Source organism: Pleurodeles waltl, chromosome 3_1, assembly GCF_031143425.1.
Source record: "Pleurodeles waltl isolate 20211129_DDA chromosome 3_1, aPleWal1.hap1.20221129, whole genome shotgun sequence".
NCBI classification, from domain to species: Eukaryota; Metazoa; Chordata; class Amphibia; order Caudata; family Salamandridae; genus Pleurodeles; species Pleurodeles waltl.
Window position 1 is genome coordinate 1,992,101,457 of NC_090440.1, and position 16,984 is coordinate 1,992,118,440.

The window sequence follows — 16,984 nt, forward strand, 5'->3', positions numbered from 1 at the left end:
TGGGAAATTACAACACAGCTGTTGCACAAAACCCTGCAAGTGGTGTTTGATAAATGGGTCCTGACCGAGGACTACAAAACACTGCCTTACAGTTATTAAAAGACATTAGAGGGCTGAACCCCAACCGCTATGGACACCAGGCTGCTACACCCATTCTCCTGTGTTTTAGCAGGTCCCTCAAATAGCAGTTAAAGTTATTTTATAAAGAACCTGTTAGAAAACGCTCCTGGTGTTTCATCTCAGACCCCTAACAACATCGTATGGCTTTATTCCTGCTGGCAAGATCTTTACATGGAACTATCCCTAAATTTCCCACATATCTGATTTATAGAAGGCATCCCCAGTAATCTCAACGTCGAGGACTTGTTACCTAAACACCTTGTAAACATGGTCATTGTGGACGATCTCATGCACGAAGGTGGGGACCACCCAGAGATCGAGAGGGCTTTTACTCAATTTTCACATCATCGTAATCTAAGCATATGCTACATCGTGCAGAACTTGTTATACAAGGGTAAGAGCAGTCGTTCTGTAACTCTCAACGCCTCATACCTGGTCTTATTTAAAAAAAACTGCGACAAGCTTTAGATATCAATTATAGCTAAACAGATGTACCCCGGAAACACGCAGTTTTTCATGGATGCATTTAACGACGCTACCGCAGAACCCCACAGCTACTTACTGGTAGATTTAAAACACAATACTCTGGAAGACTACAGACTACGCTCTGGTATTTTCCACCCTGACTTCCCAGTCACTTACACGCCGAAGACAGTCCCTAAAGCCTATAAAAAGACCCATTAAAAGGACTTTTATAACATTTACACTCTAAACCTTGTAATATAAGGTCACTTAGGCTTATCAGAGGGTAAAGTTAAGCATCTGTTGTACACACACAGGCAATACATGAGAACACACACTCAAAGACTTAACTCCAGGCCAATAGGTTTTTATATAGAAAAATATTTGTTTCTTAATTTATTTTAGAACCACAAGATTCAGAATTCAAGTAAGTACATAAATTGTAAGGTACTTGGCATAGGTAAATATAGAACGCTGAAGTAAAACAGTAATGTAAATAGTTTGGCATAAATGGCAATAAGCTATTTTAAAAGTGGACAGGGCAAAATTCAACAGTTCCTGGGGGAGATAAGTACAGGTTAGTTTAGCAGGTAAGTAAAGCACTTACAAGTTCAGTCTCCGGGGCATAGGCAGCCCACCGTTGGGGGTTCAAGTAAACCCCAACACCCAGCCCCAGCAACACAGGGCTGGTCAGGAGCAGAGGTCAAAGAGGGTCCCAAACAACATAGGGACCTATGGAGACTAGGGGTGTTCCGGTTCCAGTCTGCTAGCAGGTAAGTACCTCGTCCTCGGGGAGCAGACCAGGGGGGTTTTGCAGAGCACTGGGGAGGGTCCCAAACAGGCACACAAAATACAACTCAGCGGCACACGGGTGGCCGGGTGCAGTGTGCAAAGTAGGTGATGGGTTTTGTATTGTTTCAATGGAGGGGCGCGTGGGTCACTATGGCCATGCAGGCAGGGCACAGGGGGGCTTCTCAGGCCAGCCACCAATTGGACAAAGATGCAGGCCGCCTGCTGGTGACTCCTTCATCGATAGTTGGTTCCTCTCGGGCCTGGGGACTGTGGGTGCAGTGCTTCTTCCAGGTGTCGGGTTCTTTGTTACCGGGCAGTAGCGGTCAGGGGGAGCCTTTGGATTCTCTCTGGAGGCGTAGCCGTGGGGGTGTAGGGAGGTAGTTTCAGGGTGGCCACGTCGTGGGAGTCGCCTGGGGGGGTCTTCGTTGCAGTGTTGATTTCTCTGGACACGAGCCGGGGCGCACAGTGTTGGGGACTCACGCTTCAGGAGTGAGGCTGGAGTCCCTTTAAATATGGTTTCTTCTTTGTTATCTAGACAAAGCCGCTGTCCACAGGAGTTTCTTGGTCCTTTGGGTTGCAGGGCAGTCCCCTGAGTCAGCAGAGGTCGCTGGTCCCGCTGGATGCGTCACTGTTGCAGGTTCTTTGAATCTGGAGGCAGGCCAGTAGGGCTGGGGCCAAAGCAGTTGTCGTCTCCTTCTCTGCAGGGTTTTCAGGTCAACAGTCCTTCTTCTTGTTCAGGTCGTCAGGAATCTGTTTTCCTGGCTTCAGGGTCGCCCCCAAATACTAAATTTATGGGGTATGCTTAGGGCTGGAGGGCTGGAGGGCAGTAGCCAATGTCTACTGTCCCCGAGGGTGGCTACATCCTCCTTGTGCCTCCTCCCTTTAGTGAAGGGGCACATCCCTGATCCTATTGGGCTAAATCCTCCAAAGCAAGATGGAGGATTTCCTAAGGAAGGGGTCACCTCAGCTATGGACACCTTAGGGGCTGTCCTGGCTAGAGGATGACTCCTTGTTTTTCCTCATTATCGCCTCCAGACTTGCCGCCAAAACTGGGGGCTGTGTCCGGGGGGCAGGCATCCCCACTAGCTGGAGTGTCCTGGGGCAGTGTAACACCAGGTTTGAGCCTCACCCCATGTGGCCAGAAACCAGTCTGGAATTGGCAGGCTGGCAGAGACCAGTCAGCCTAGCACTAAAAGTTGGGCTGGTATGCAGGGGGCATCTCCAAGATGCCCTCTGTGTGCATTTCTCAATAAATCCCACACTGGCATCAGTGTGGATTTACTGTGCTGAGAAGTTTGATACCAAACTTCCCAGTATTCAGCGAAGCCATTATGGAACTGTGGAGTTCGTGTTTGAGGTACTCCCAGACCATATACTCTTTATGGCTACCCTGCACTTACAATGTCTAAGAATTGACTTACACACTGGAGGGGCATAGTGATCATGCGGCTATGTCCTCACCTGTGGTATAGTGCACTCTGCCTTAGGGCTGTAAGGCCTGCTAGAGGGGTGACTTACCTGTGCACAGGCAGTGGTTTGTGGGCATGGCACCCTGAGGGGAGTGCCATGTCGACTTAGTCTTTTTCTCACCACCAGCACACACAAGCTGTGAGGCAGTGTGCATGTGCTGAGTGGAGGGTCCCCAAGGTGGCATAATACATGCAGCAGCCCTTGGAGACCTTCCCTGGCCACAGGGCCCTTGGTACCAAGGGTACAATGTACAAGGGAGTTATCTGTGTGCCAGGGCTGTGCCAATGGTGGAGACAAAGGTACAGTTTTAGGGAAAGAACACTGGTGCTGGGGCCTGGTTAGCAAGTTCCCAGCACACTTTCAATCAAAACTAGCATCAACAAAAGGCAAAAGGTTAGGGGTAACCATGCCAACAGTGGCATTTTCCTACATCAGTCATCTTTTTTAAAATGGTTTTAAAATATGCGGTGGGTGAATAAAAAAAAAATGCATAGTCTAAATTTGTGTTTAAAATGTTTACAGTTCTCAGTACAAATAGAGGTGTTACAAGGCCTTACACTTTTTACAAATACCTTATTCTGTTTTAACAACGCTCGACATAGTCCTTGAGTTTTCATTCACATATTTCATAACAATACCATTGTTGTTTACTAGATCGGCGGAATACAGATTTAAAATAAAACTTCTAAACGTCATACCCTCAGACATTTTACTAATAAAATATATACAATGTTCCCCGCATGTGATGGCTAGAGAATCCTGTACATGCATCTTGTTATACTCGACCGTGGTCGATGCTTTTTTTTTGCATATTTAAAAATCGTTTTTGTTTAATTGTTATGCTGTGGAAACTCCGCTAAACTGTCAAACACTATAACCTTGTCTTCATCCAGAAACAGGGCTGCCCAATGTGTACCACCCTTGTAATGCGGGTCGGTGTTAAAGACTAGGATGCAGGGTGTTTCTGGGCCTATCTCCCCCGGTAGCCCGTCGCTAGGAAATACACCTAAAAAGTATTTCTTAGCATATTTATGCCTGCTTAAGAAGTCACTTATCTGTACAGTGTCTACTTTACAATGACTTGGATGCCGCTGTTGAATACAGAGAATACAACCATGTTCATGTTGGTAGCCAGCGCCTGTGTAAAGCGTATTTCAGCTTTTAGATTTCCGTTTTTGATCAAGACGTAGAGGTCACCGTCTTCCATGTCAGGAGTCAGGTTGAACGCAAACAGTGTGTAGCCGGACCCATACCCCGCTCTTGAAACAACAACTCCTGAGTCATGCAGATGTTTCCCGTTATCGAGACCAGACCAAGATATTCCCTGACAAAATTGGATGTTCCAAAACTCGGGGTGAACGGTTTTGCGGGGATGACAGCTCCCCCGTGGACCAAAGCAGCATAGTTGATGTTGTAGTGCTTGAAGTTGAAAGGGTTAGAGGTATAGAGCCAGCGAAAAGCTGTATTTTCCACAAACCCCATGATGATGGGTTTCTGGAGTTGCCCCAGAAATAGATTATGCTGCTGTGTTAATCTAGTACCAGCGGGGATGCTGAATATCTTCAGAGACACTCTTTCAATGGCATACTTAGCGCTCAATAGTTGTAAAGCTTCGGCGTGGGCCAGTCTAGTGCTTGGTGACACTTTCACTCTTTACAAACAGTCTTGCGGACAATATAACCAGTTTACACTGCTCCGCATAGCCGCTGATGAGACCGAATGCGTCGTTGTTGCGGTTGAGTTTGATCTTAAAATCTGTACCGTTGACGAGAAGCTTATCTTGGAAGAAAAGGTCTGAATGTATGCGCCCCAGGAGGTCAAAATGTCTATTGCCGGTGGCGAAGCTGGCTCTTTTTTAAAAACCATTGTTGGCCCCGTCCAACGCCATGTCCTTAAAAGCGCTTGAGTATCTTTGTAGAAGAGCCCTGCTGAAAGCTGTGTGTCCAGGGCTTCGCGAATGTAATTTAGAATACTCTCTATGTAGGCCCTGTAGGCGTACATGTTACCACTTTGCGTGACGAGTCGATCACCCAGGTTAATGTCCACTTGATTAAACATAGTTGTGACGGGGTAGGTGATCCGCGCCACTTTAAGATCGACCTCAATGTTGGTGCTGTTCGCTTTTGTTATTTTTCAGACGAGGTGTAGCGGAGTGCTGCTGAGATCCAAATACATATCCGTGGACCCCGACACATTAAACTCTATCCGTGCCAGAGTGGTTAGAGTTGATACTTCTTTGAAAAAACTGTTCTCAATGCTGGTTTGTGTTGGTTTAAGAGAAAACAAATCTAGCTCAGATAGCCCCTCAGGCTTCAAGGCGCAGTTTAGGAAGGCCATGATAGCGGATGTAAAAAATATTCGCACTAGCGTGTGTTCTCTTCTTCTTCTTGGAAGATCTCTTCTGTCTTACGACTCTTCTTTCGTGTGGGCCTTTTAAAGAAGTCCTCCTTTTTTTCATAGGGCATTGGTGGGCCCCTGCGCCTCCAATCCCTTTGCTTCCTTTTAACACCTGCACGGTCCTTGAACAAAAACCCTGCTTCTTCTAGGGGTTGGTTGTTCATGCGCTCGGCGACATCCGACATTACAGAGCCCACAACATCATGGGCTATGTTCGTAGTAGCCGCTTTAATGTGCGGTTTTGCAATTTCGTACCCTCTTCTCAAAAAAGGCATGGCTCTTCTAAACAAACTCCCAAAGAAGCCCCCCAATCCGGCCCGTACATAACATGGGCCCTTGAAAGTAGGGCTGCGGTCCTCCATAGCCGGCCTGGACTCTATAATAGGCCCTGTACATAGAGAGATTCCCGTATGTTTTCACAATGACCAACGCAACTGCCTAATAGCAGTAAAAAAGTTACATAGTTAACCTTTGGCGTAGACCCCTCTAGAGCATCTCTTTCTGCAGTTGTTTTCTACGGTTCAAACGGAAAGCAAAAGACAAGCTATTAGTTAAAAGTAGATCATCAGCGTATACACGATAATTGTCTATAGAGTTTTTACTAACCTCCGCATTTTCGCTACACTTGTATAGGTCCATTGGTGTATAGGCAGCTTCAGAGTTTACACTTGCCGGCTGTATGACGACTGCCTTTGGATTAGGTCCTCCTGAAAGCCCATGTCTTCATAGACTGGCGAATTCGGCAGTGCTATACCTTCTTCATCATCTTCAATGTCAAACTTAATTAGTCTTTTGAGGCTTCACTGCCGCTGTTGTCAACCTTAATAGGAGATCTCAGTTTCGGCAAATTCTCGAGGCTGAGCTTTCAAGCCGCTGGCAAAGTTCCTCTTGAAAACCGATAACGTCAGAACCTCCATCTTTAGGGGCAGCCTGCTGTGCATCCTCATCCAGCACCAGCGGTGTTAGGGTCCGATAATATCTACTGATAGTGTCCTGGACCCCTGAGGAGGCAGCTTTTCTGGTGAGCGGATTGTATCTCTTCATATTGCCTTGACAACCTATTTCAGCAATGGTTCATGGTTTGACATGCTGCTCTAACTGGCTCCTTATATGCATTCAATGGTTCAAAAAGGGCGCACCCCCTCTACAGCACATAGCGGTCACATACTCGTCTTGATGGCTCAGATACGATGAGGGGTTAAACGTAACGCTAACCATATGTCACAACCTCTGCAGCATTTACCCAGCCCCCCTCTTTTTGGATTAGCCAGCAGTGTGGAGGTTTGGGCTTACACTCCTAATGCTCTGTCCTGTGAGAAGGTCCCCAAGCAGCCACTTGGTCCTGAATGTCTGACATGTCCAGACTTGTCCTCTTAGGCTCTGAAACAGGTTGCACACCAGCAAGGCCCTCATTTTACACATCCCATAGACCTAGAAACAGGGGCTAGGACCCTGGCACATGATTAACACATGACCCCATGATGTCACAACCCACGAGACACACCTACATCAGTGCCTATGTCAGCATGGGGCGGGGCACCCACGTCATTGACTACGTCATCACGGGGCGGGGGCACCTGTCAAAAGTCTGATGGACGGTATCATCTTATACTACTCATCTCTAAGATGCCCCCTGTGTCCATTTTTCAATAAATGGGGAGAGATGTGAAGCACCTCCATACAGGACAGGCACTCACCCCATGTGGTCATAAACTCATCTGAAAGTGGCAGGATGGCACAGACCGGTCAGCCTTGCACTAGTAGTTGTGCTAACATATAGGAGGCATCTCTAAGATGCCCTCTGTGTGCGTTTTTTTATAAATCCCACACTGGCATCAGTGTGGGTTTATTGTGCTGAGACGTTTGATACCTAACTTCCCAGTATTCAGTGAAGCCATTATGGAGCTGTGGAGTTCTGTTACGAAATACCTCCTTGGCATGGTTACCTACTAACTTTTTGCCTTTGCCGATGCTAAGTTTTGATGAAAGTGTGCTGGGACCCTGCTAACCTTGCCCCAGCACCAGTGCTCTTTCCCTAAACTGTACCTTTCTCTCCACAATTGGCACAACCCTGGCACTCAGATAAGTCCCTTGTTACTGCTACCCCTGGTACCAAGGGCCCTGATGCCAGGGAAGGTCTCTAAGGGCGGCAGCATGTCTTATGCCACCCTGGGAACCCCTCACTCAGCACATGCACACTGCCTCACAGCTTGTGGGGGCTGGTGGGGAGAAAAAGACTAAGTCGACGTGGCACTCCCCTCAGAGTGCCATGCCAACCTCACACTGCCTGTGGCATAGGTAAGTCACCCCTCTAGCAGGCCTTACAGCCCTAAGGCAGGGTGCACTATACCACAGGTGAGGGCATAGCTGCATGAGCACTATGCCCCTACAGTGTCTAACCAAAACCTTAGACATAGTAAGTGCAGGGTAGCCATAAGAGTATGTGGTCTGGGAGTTCGTCAAATACGAACTCCACAGTTCCAGAATGGCTACACTGAAATCTGGGAAGTTTGGTATCAAACTTCTCAGCACAATAAATGCACACTGATGCCAGTGTGCAATTTATTGTAACATACACCCACAGGGCATCTTGGAGATGCCCCCTGAATACCTATCTGACTTCTAGTGTAGGTTGACCAGTTTCTGCCAGCCTGCCCCACACCAGACAGGTTGCTGGCCACATGGGGAGAGTGCCTTTGTCACTCTGTGGCCAGGAACAAAGCCTGTACTGGGTGGAGGTGCTTCTCACCTCCCCCTACAGGAACTGTAACACCTGGTGGTGAGCCTCAATGGCTCACCCCTTTTGTTACAGCAGCCCAGGGCATCCCAGCTAGTGGAGATGCCCGCCCCTCCCGCCACTGCCACCACTTCTGGTGGCAAGGCTGGAGGAGATAATGAGAAAAACAAGGAGGAGTCACCCACCAGTCAGGACAGCCCCTAAGGTGTCCTAAGCTGAGGCGACCCCTGCCTTTAGAAATCCTCCATATTGATTTTGGAGGATTCCCCCAATAGGAATAGGGATATGCCCCCCTCCCCTCAGGGAGGAGGCACAAAGAGGGTGTAGCCACCCTCAAGGACAGTAGCCATTGGCTACTGCCCTCCCAGACCTAAACACACCCCTAAATTCAGTATTTAGGGGCTCCCCAGAACCTAGGAAACTAGATTCCTGCAACCTGAAGAAAGAAGAAAGACTGCTGACCTACAAGCCTGCAGAGAAGGAGGAAGACGACAAATGCTTTGGCCCCAGCCCTACCGGCCTGTCTCCAACTTCGAAAACCTGCAACCAGCGACGCATCCGACAGGGACCAGTGACCTCTGAAGCCTCAGAGGACTGCCCTGGACTAAAGGAACAAGAAACTCCTGTGAACAGCGGCCCTGTTCAAAACCAGCTACTTCTTTGCAACAAAAAAGCAACTTCCAAAGACTGCACGTTTTCTGCCGGAAGCGTGAGACTTCTCACTCTGCACCCAACGCCCCCGGCTCAAGATTCAGAGAACCAACACCTCAGGGAGGACTTCCCGGTGACTGCAAGCCCGCGAGTAACCAGAGACAACCCCCCTGAAACCCCACAGCGACGTCTGCAGACAGAATCCAGAGGCTCCCCCTGACCGCGACTGCCTGTAACAAGGGACCTGACGCCTGAAACCAACACTGCACCCGCAGCCCCCAGGACCTGAAGGAACCGAACTTCAGCGCAGGAGTGACTCCCAGGCGACCCTATGCCTAGCTCAGGTGGTGGCTGTCCCAAGAAGCCCCCGTGCCTGCACCGCTAGAGTGACCCCCGGGCCCCTCCATTGTTTCCTACCTGAAACCCGACGCTGCTTTGCACACTGCACCCGGCCGTCCCTGTGCCGCTGAGGGTGTGTTTTGTGTGCTTACTTGTGTCCTCCCCCAGTGCTCTACAAAACCCCCCGGGTCTGCCACCCGAGGACGCAGTTACTGTCCTGCTGGCAGACTGGAACCGGAGCACCCCTGTTCTCCATAGGCTCCTATGTGTTTTGGGCACCTCTTTGACCTCTGCACCTGACCGGCCCTGAGCTGCTGGTCTGGTAACTTTGGGGTTGCCTGAAACCCCCAACGGTGGGCTGCCTATGCCCCAGAACTGAGACTTGTAAGTGTTTTACTTATCTCCTAATCTAACCTTTACTTACCTCCGCCAGGTACTGTTGATTTTTGCACTGTGTCCACATTGAAAATAGCTTATTGCCATTTTTACAAAGACTATATATGGTATTGCTTTTATTCAAAGTTCCTAAAGTATCTAAGTGAAGTACCTTGCATTTAAAGTGTTTACTGCAAATCTTAAACCTGTGGTTCTTAAAATAAACTAAGAAAATATATTTTTCAATATAAAAACCTATTGGCCTGGAGTAAGTCTTTGAGTGTGTGTTCCTCATTTATTGCCTGTGTGTGTACAACAAATGCTTAACACCACTCTCTGATAAGCCTACTGCTCGACCGCACTACCACAAAACAGAGCATTAGAATTATCTAATTGTGCCACTAACTTACCTCTAAGGGGAACCCTTGAACTCTGTGCACACTATTTCTTACTTTGAAATAGTATATACAGAGCCAACTTCCTACAAGTTCGTAATGACAAACTCTCAGACCAAATACTCAATATGGGTACACTGCACTTACAATATCTAAGAATTGGCTTAGACACTGCAGGGGCATATTGCTCATGCAGCTATGCCCTCACCTGTGGAATAGTACACCCTGCCTTAGGGCTGTAAGGCCTGCTAGAGGGGTGACTTGCCTATGCCACATGCAGTGATTTGTGGGTATGGCACCCTGAGAGAGGTGCCATGTCGACTTGGTCTTTTTCTCCTCATCAGCACACACAAGCTGCAAGGCAGTGTGTATGTGCTTGGCGAGGGGTCTCCTAGGGTGGCATAATACATGCTACAGCCCTTAGAGACCTTTCATGGACACAGGGCCCTTGGTACCATGGGTACCTTATACAAGGAACTTAACTGTGTGCCAGGGATGTGGCAATTGTGGATACAAAGGTACAGTTTTAGGGAAAGAACACTGGGGCTTGGGTAGCAGGGTCCCAACCCACTTTCAATCAAAGTTGGCATCAAAACTAGGCAAAAAGTGTGTGTGTGTGTGTGTGTGTGTGTGTGCAGGTGGGGGGGAGTTTAACTATGCCAACAGTGGCACTTTCCTACAGGTATTCTTTGTCATTTACAATTTATATAGTTAACATACAAGTTACTTACCTTCGGCAGAGATGTACCTGGCTACTTGCAGATTCCTTTCCTTAGAATTTTCTCCCAGGCGGCAGACTAGATCTGGAGATTTTTTTCTTCGAGCAATACCCTTGCGTGTCAGTAGGTGGCGTAGTTCAACTCGGCGGACATCATTGGCATCGTAGTCGCCCTGGTGACATTGGGAGTAGTACATAGACGTCGCTTCAGCGCAGTGACGTCAGTTTCTTTTCAAGACTTTCCACGCCAAAGCGCAGAGCCGCGAAGAACACTGATATTGTTGCATCAGAACTAAGGTCCTGAATGGGGAAGTCCTGTCCCTAGGGTGGGATAGTAAGGAATCTGCAACTACATTATGTCTGTCCAAGATATATTGTTACCGAAGATAAGTAACTTGTACATCTTATAGAGACTTCTAGTTGCAGATTACTTCCCTTAGAATAGATACCCAAGCAATGCTAACCTCGGAGGTGGGCTGCGAACCAAGATCATACTAGAAAGTCCTGCAGGACCGAACGACCAAAGTAGCCATTCCGACGGACCCGACTGCCCAGGCAGTAATGTTTAGTAAACGTGTGCAACGATGCCCACATAGCTGCCTGGCAGATTTCCAGGACAGGAACTCCGTGTGCTAACGCAGTGGAAGCAGTAGTCACTCTGGTGGAATAAGCGCACAAGCCCTCAGGTGGTTGCTTCTTGGCCAAAGAATAGCACATCTTGATGCACTTCTTCACACCCATATATCCAACAAAGAGTTGATCGTCTACCCGGAAATATTTAGTACGATTGAGATAGAATGCCAATGCTCTTTTTGGGGCCAGATGGTGGAGTCTCTCCTACTCATGAGATGGATGTGCGTAAAAAGTCAGCAAGGTGATGGACTGGCCTACATGAAAAGGTGTAACGGCCTTGGGAAGGAACGAAACCTTTGGCACCTTGACAAAGTGGTGCTACGCACTGACAAGTATGGGGGCTTTGAAGAAAGCCTGAAGCTAGGACATTCTGCGAGCAGAAGTGATAGCAACGTGAAAAAAAGTCTTGAAAGTAAGGAGCCGTAATGGACAATTGTGCATTGGCTCAAAGGGAGTACACATTAAGAAAGTAAGTACAAGATTGCGGCATGATAAATGGAGTGGTAGGAAACAAATGGGTGAGACCCTTAAGGAACTGACTGACAATAGGAGACTTAAAGAGTGAAGGCTGGACAGGCAACCTAAGAAAGGCCAAAATAGCCCAAAGCAGAACCCTGCTGGGCTAAAGAAAGAATAAACAAAAGAACCTCAGAAAGAGGAGCAGAGGAGGTAAACAGATTTGTTGGACACCATGCCATAAATTTATGCAACCTACAGGCGTATACCGTTTTGGTGGCCTGGTTGCCAAGATAACGTCACAGACTTTGGGTGGAAGGTCTAAAGCCGCCAACTGCCACCGCCCAATCTCCACGCATGAAGGCGGAGATTGGACAGGTTCGGGTGGAGAACTGTCCCCTGCTGCTGCAACAGAAGATTCTCCCGAAGAGGTAGTCTGAGTGGAGGATCGATGGCCATGCTTACTAGCTCTGGATACCATACTCTCTGTGCCCAGTCCGGAGCCACCAAGATAACTTGGACCCAGGTGTTCCTGATCTTGAGAACTCTAGGCAGAAGTAGTATAGGCGGAAAGGCAGAAAGGAAGCCGGAGTTTCATTTGAGATGAAGTGTCTCTGAGCGAGTGCCACCTTGGAAACTCTAACAGCTGACATTGTGCGTTTTCTCCGGAGACGATCGGATCGAACCAAGGCTCTCCATACTGCTGAAAGAGACCTTGTGCCACCTCCGGATGGAGACGCCAGTCGTGATCGGCTCTGCATCGATGGCTGAGTTCGTCTGCTCTGGCGTTCAGAGAGCCTGCCAAATGTTGAACCACCAGGGTAATGTCCTGATGTGCCAGCCATGTCCAGAGCTGCAGTGCCTCCAGAAGGGTCCAGGACCCTACTCCACTCGGTTTGCTGCAGTACCACATAGCAGTAATGTTGTCTGTGAACACTTGCACTACTTTCCCTTTGAGAGAGGGAAGAAATGCTTTCATCGCAAGCCTGATCACCCAAGGCTGCAGAATGGAGCCCAGACTCTGCCAGAGACCAGAGCCCCCTGATCTCCGCCCCTCCCATGTGGCCGCCCCATCCCAGCAGTGACGCATCCTTCACTATAGACAGATGGGGAAGGGAGAGGGATCTGCTCTTGACCCAATGGGGATTCGAAAGCCACCACTGCAGGTTGCTCCCAGTCCCCCCTGAGATCTGGACCATGTTGGAGAGGTTTCCCTGATGCTGCGCCCACTGGAACTTCAAGTCCCACTGCAGAACCCGCATATGCCATCTGGCATGTGATACTAGCAGGATGCATGAGACTCAGCAGCCTCAGAGTCAGTCTCACCGAAACCATGATAGAGGCGTAAAGATCAGAATCATAGCCTAAATATCTTGTCCCTTTTCAGGAGGATAGGCCCAAAACTGCACTGTGCCCAGAACAGCACCAATGAAAAGGAGCATCTAAGAGGGAGTCAAGTGTGTCTTCAGCACGTGTATAGCGAACCCCAGCATGTGCAGGAGGTTTGTCGTAGTCTGAAGGTGGGAGACGACTTTCTGGGTCGAGTCTGCCTTCAACAGCCAGTCATCAAGGTAGGGGAAGACAAACCCCCAACCTTCGCAGATGAGCTGCAACCACCCTCATCACTTTTGTGAACACCCGAGGGGCGCTGGTAAGGCCGAAGGGGAGCACGGTAAATTGAAAGTGCTCGTGACCTACCACATATCGTAGGTAATGTCTGGGGGTAGGCAGGATAGGAATATGTAATAAGCGTCCTGCAAGTCCAACGTTACCATCCAGTCTCATGGGTCCAAAGCAGACAGGACCTGAGCCAGGTTGAGGACTTTGTGACTTAAATCTCCTCCTCAAGAAGGAGAAATTCAAAGTTCTAGGATAGGACGTACGCCCTTGTCTTTTTTGGGCACCAGAGAGTAGCGGGAGTAACAACCATGACCTACTTATGGCTTCCTTAGCTAAGAGAGCCACAACTTCCTGGAGGAAAACTGCCAAATGATCCTCTGGAATCCGGCTGACTGATGGAGACATGGCTGGTGGGGCAGATTTGAAGGGGAGGGAGTAGCCCCTTTGAACGCTGCAAAACCCACTTGTCCGTAGTGATGAATTCCCAGTAGGGTAGGTGATGATGAATCCTTCCACCAACTGGACCGGAGTGAGGGGACAGACTAGGAGGGTTTGGAGGCTGTAGCAAGGGCAGGGGTGAACTGAGTAGACCTCTGGCTCCATGTCCCACGCTCACGTGGGATTCCGCGTCCCCTTGCCATGCACTGACTGAACAGCATGGGTGGCACGGTGGCTGGGTTGAGGACGTGACAGGGAGCCCCTCCCGTGGCCACAAAAGGGGGACTGTTGGGGGCGAGGGGCAGTTGAAAGGCCAAGGGACCCAGCCGTAGCCTTGGAGTCCTTGAACCTCTCCAAAGTAGAGTCCACCTTGTCTCCAAAGAGATGAAAGCCATCAAAGGGCATGTCCAAGAGAGTCAGTTGGACATTCCCTGAAAAAACAGATGTACGCAACCAGAAGTGGTGCCTCAAGGCCACCATCGTCGGAACCGATCTACCTAGAGAGTCGGTCGTGTCCAGCCGACAACTTATTGTGAACTTTGCTGCATCTCTCCCATTGGTGACAGCTTGGGAGATGATAGCACAGGCCTCCTCTGGTATCTGTGGCAGAACTTGCATGACTGTATCCCACAGAGTGGGTATAGCGTCCCAAAAGGCATGCGGTGTTCACTGACCACAGCGCAAGACTGGAGGAAGAAAACATCTTCTACCCAAATTGTACCAGACTTTTTGAATCCCTATCCGGGGGTGTGGAAGGGAATGTGACAGAGGATGAGGATGCCTGGATGACAAGGCTCTCAAGCGTGGGGTGTTGGGACAGGAATTTAGGGTCAGTAGGGGTGTTGGGACAGGAATTTAGGGTCAGTAGGGGCGGGCTAATGGCGGCGTGCAATAATCCTGTTCACAGGAGCCCCTGGGTTGGATCTGGACCAACTACCCAAAAGGATAATCGGTGAGGGCTTCATTGAATGGTAGAAGAGGCTCCGACGTGAAAGCCCCTTGCTGAAGTACCTCCATCAGGAGATTAGACCTGAACTGAACTGTAGGCAGCTCAAGGCAGAGGACCTCAGGCGCCCTACTGGCTACCATGGAAAAGTCGATCCCTCCACCTTAGCCACGGTAGGAGGAGACAGCATGTCAGCATCTGGAGAGGTATCCAGACCACTGGACTCACCCAACTCCTGGGCCCAGTCCAAGTTAGGGTCATCCTGGTATTTATAAGGGTCCAGGTACCCCTCCAATCCTTCCCCATAAGAAAAAGGGTCAGAATACAACCTGGGGTGAATTGGCCCCATCGAAGGAGGTGGTGTCGGCTGATGCCAGTCCGACCCCGAGTCATCGGGGATGAGGATCGAGTCGACATCGATGGTTGGCACCACCATTGTCAGTAGCAGCGACAAATCGAACCGACACCAGAGAAGATCTCAATGGTACGACCGGTGCCGGTGTGGATCCGAGAGCGCATCCGGAGAGGACCTCGGTGGCCGGATCTGCCGGCACAGAACCCGAAGGCCCCCTGACAGAACCCCTTGGGCCCAAAGGCACTGTATCTGGGTCGGCCTGCCCAAAAATGAGGGGCATGGCCTCATAAAATTCCTTTACTTGCGGAGGGGTTGCTCCGACTCCCGGAAACTCAGACACACGTGGAGCGGGCCCAGAAACACGCTCCGAAGACAGAGGCCTCGAGTGTCGATGCTCCTCCTGCATCGCATCATCCAAGCGACAGGGTGAAGTCGAAGGGTGACAGGATCTCTTTGACTTCTTCTTCTTACCTTGACCCAAAGACTTCGAAGAAGAAGAATGGTGGTGGCTTCGCAACCGGTCCCTCAAGGCCTTCAGGCGCATGGCCTGGCACTCTGAGCACGACTTCGGGTCGTGGTCACGCTCCAGGAACCACAAACAGACTTCGATGCGGATCAGTCACCGACATCATGCTGTGACAGTCCTCGCACAGTCTGAAACCGGTCTTCGGGGACATCTCTCGACGCACCAAAAAACTCGCCAAATTTTTTTAAAAAAGAGTCGAAGTCAGTCAAAATACGACCAGGGTAGCTCTCTCCAGATCAGCGTGTGTCGTTGAAAGAAAAGAACTGACATCCTTGTACTGAGGCGGCGTCTATGGACTTCCCGATGTCATTATGGTGACTCCCACGCCAACGACGCCCGCGGAGTCGACCGACGCCACCTACCAATGCGCAAGGGTATTGCTCAAAGAAAAAATTTCCAGATCCAGTCTGATGCCTGGGAGGAAATTCTAAGATAAGGAATCTGCAACTAGAAGTCTCTATCAGATGAAGACATTTACCTTGGACGCTACCATCACATTATGATACCTAAGTAATTCTTTCGAGGCTGCAGTTACTAACAAAAGTAGGCTGGTATAGGTACATGCCTGATTCAAACAACGGTAATCGAAGAGCATATCTATTTGCAAGTGCAAGCACCCAGGAGATCAGTTATGACTGCATCAGAAATGAACATCCAACTGTATTCCGCCTTACAAATTGCAGACAAGAGATTACACAGAAAAAAACTGCAACAGAAAGTATACTGCATGAATTTGATACCAACTTTACATGGAACTGATGAAGCCTCACAGTTTGAAATATTCACACTGATGTTCTTATTGCTGTGCAGATGCTTCCTTCAAGAATAATTCATAGCAAAGTAAAGGCTAAACAAATATTTCAAAACCTTTGGTGAAGGAAATAAATTTATGTTTGATTTGTGCAAAACAACAAACGTAATCAGAGGACAGTTGAAAAATAGTCAACATGATTTATAATTTGCTTTTATTTAATATTTTTAAAGGGCCATTCACCTGATGTTCTACTTCCTGTAGCAGCGATTCCAGAAGCTCAGTCTCTTGCGTAAGTGACTTTTTTTGATCTGTAAATAGAAATAATATGTCTACTGAAATAAAAGTCAACACAGCAAAAACACTGCAAATCTGGAGGCTGGATTTTTCCATTTGAATATAGCGGGCATGCTGAATAAGCACATCCATCCTGATTGAGGAGTTTAGATACAGAGCTCCAGCATTGGAGGAGGAATATAAATGAAAACACTTAAGGGTAACAGTCAAAGCACAGACTTCCCCAAAGACATCTTTTTTTGCACACAGCTTTCGGAGTATTCATCAACCTTAGTAATAGAAATATAAAGAATGATGTGGCTGTTGCATGGACAGATGCAAGACTCTACAAAGATCATAAAAAAAAGAAGCACAGCAGTCTTTCATTCATGAAACATCTAAAGTCGCTTATAAGTATTGTCACGCAGCATACACCATCACTGCAGAGAATTAACAAGGGTTATTCAGAGTTACAAACAGCCACAAAATTAGGATTACGGCCTAAAATACCACTTTTACACATGCAA

General features: G+C 48.7%; 1 protein-coding gene across 4 annotated transcripts in view; it reads right to left on the reverse strand.

Moving 5' to 3' along the window:
- Positions 1-16,984, reverse strand: part of TRIM37 (tripartite motif containing 37) — a 943,514-nt gene that overhangs the window by 734,410 nt on the left and 192,120 nt on the right. For all 4 annotated transcript variants that reach the window (XM_069226401.1, XM_069226400.1, XM_069226402.1 and 1 more), the window contains one exon: positions 16,425-16,492. In XM_069226401.1, the coding sequence (XP_069082502.1) occupies positions 16,425-16,492 (68 nt within the window). The remainder of the gene's footprint in view (positions 1-16,424; positions 16,493-16,984) is intronic.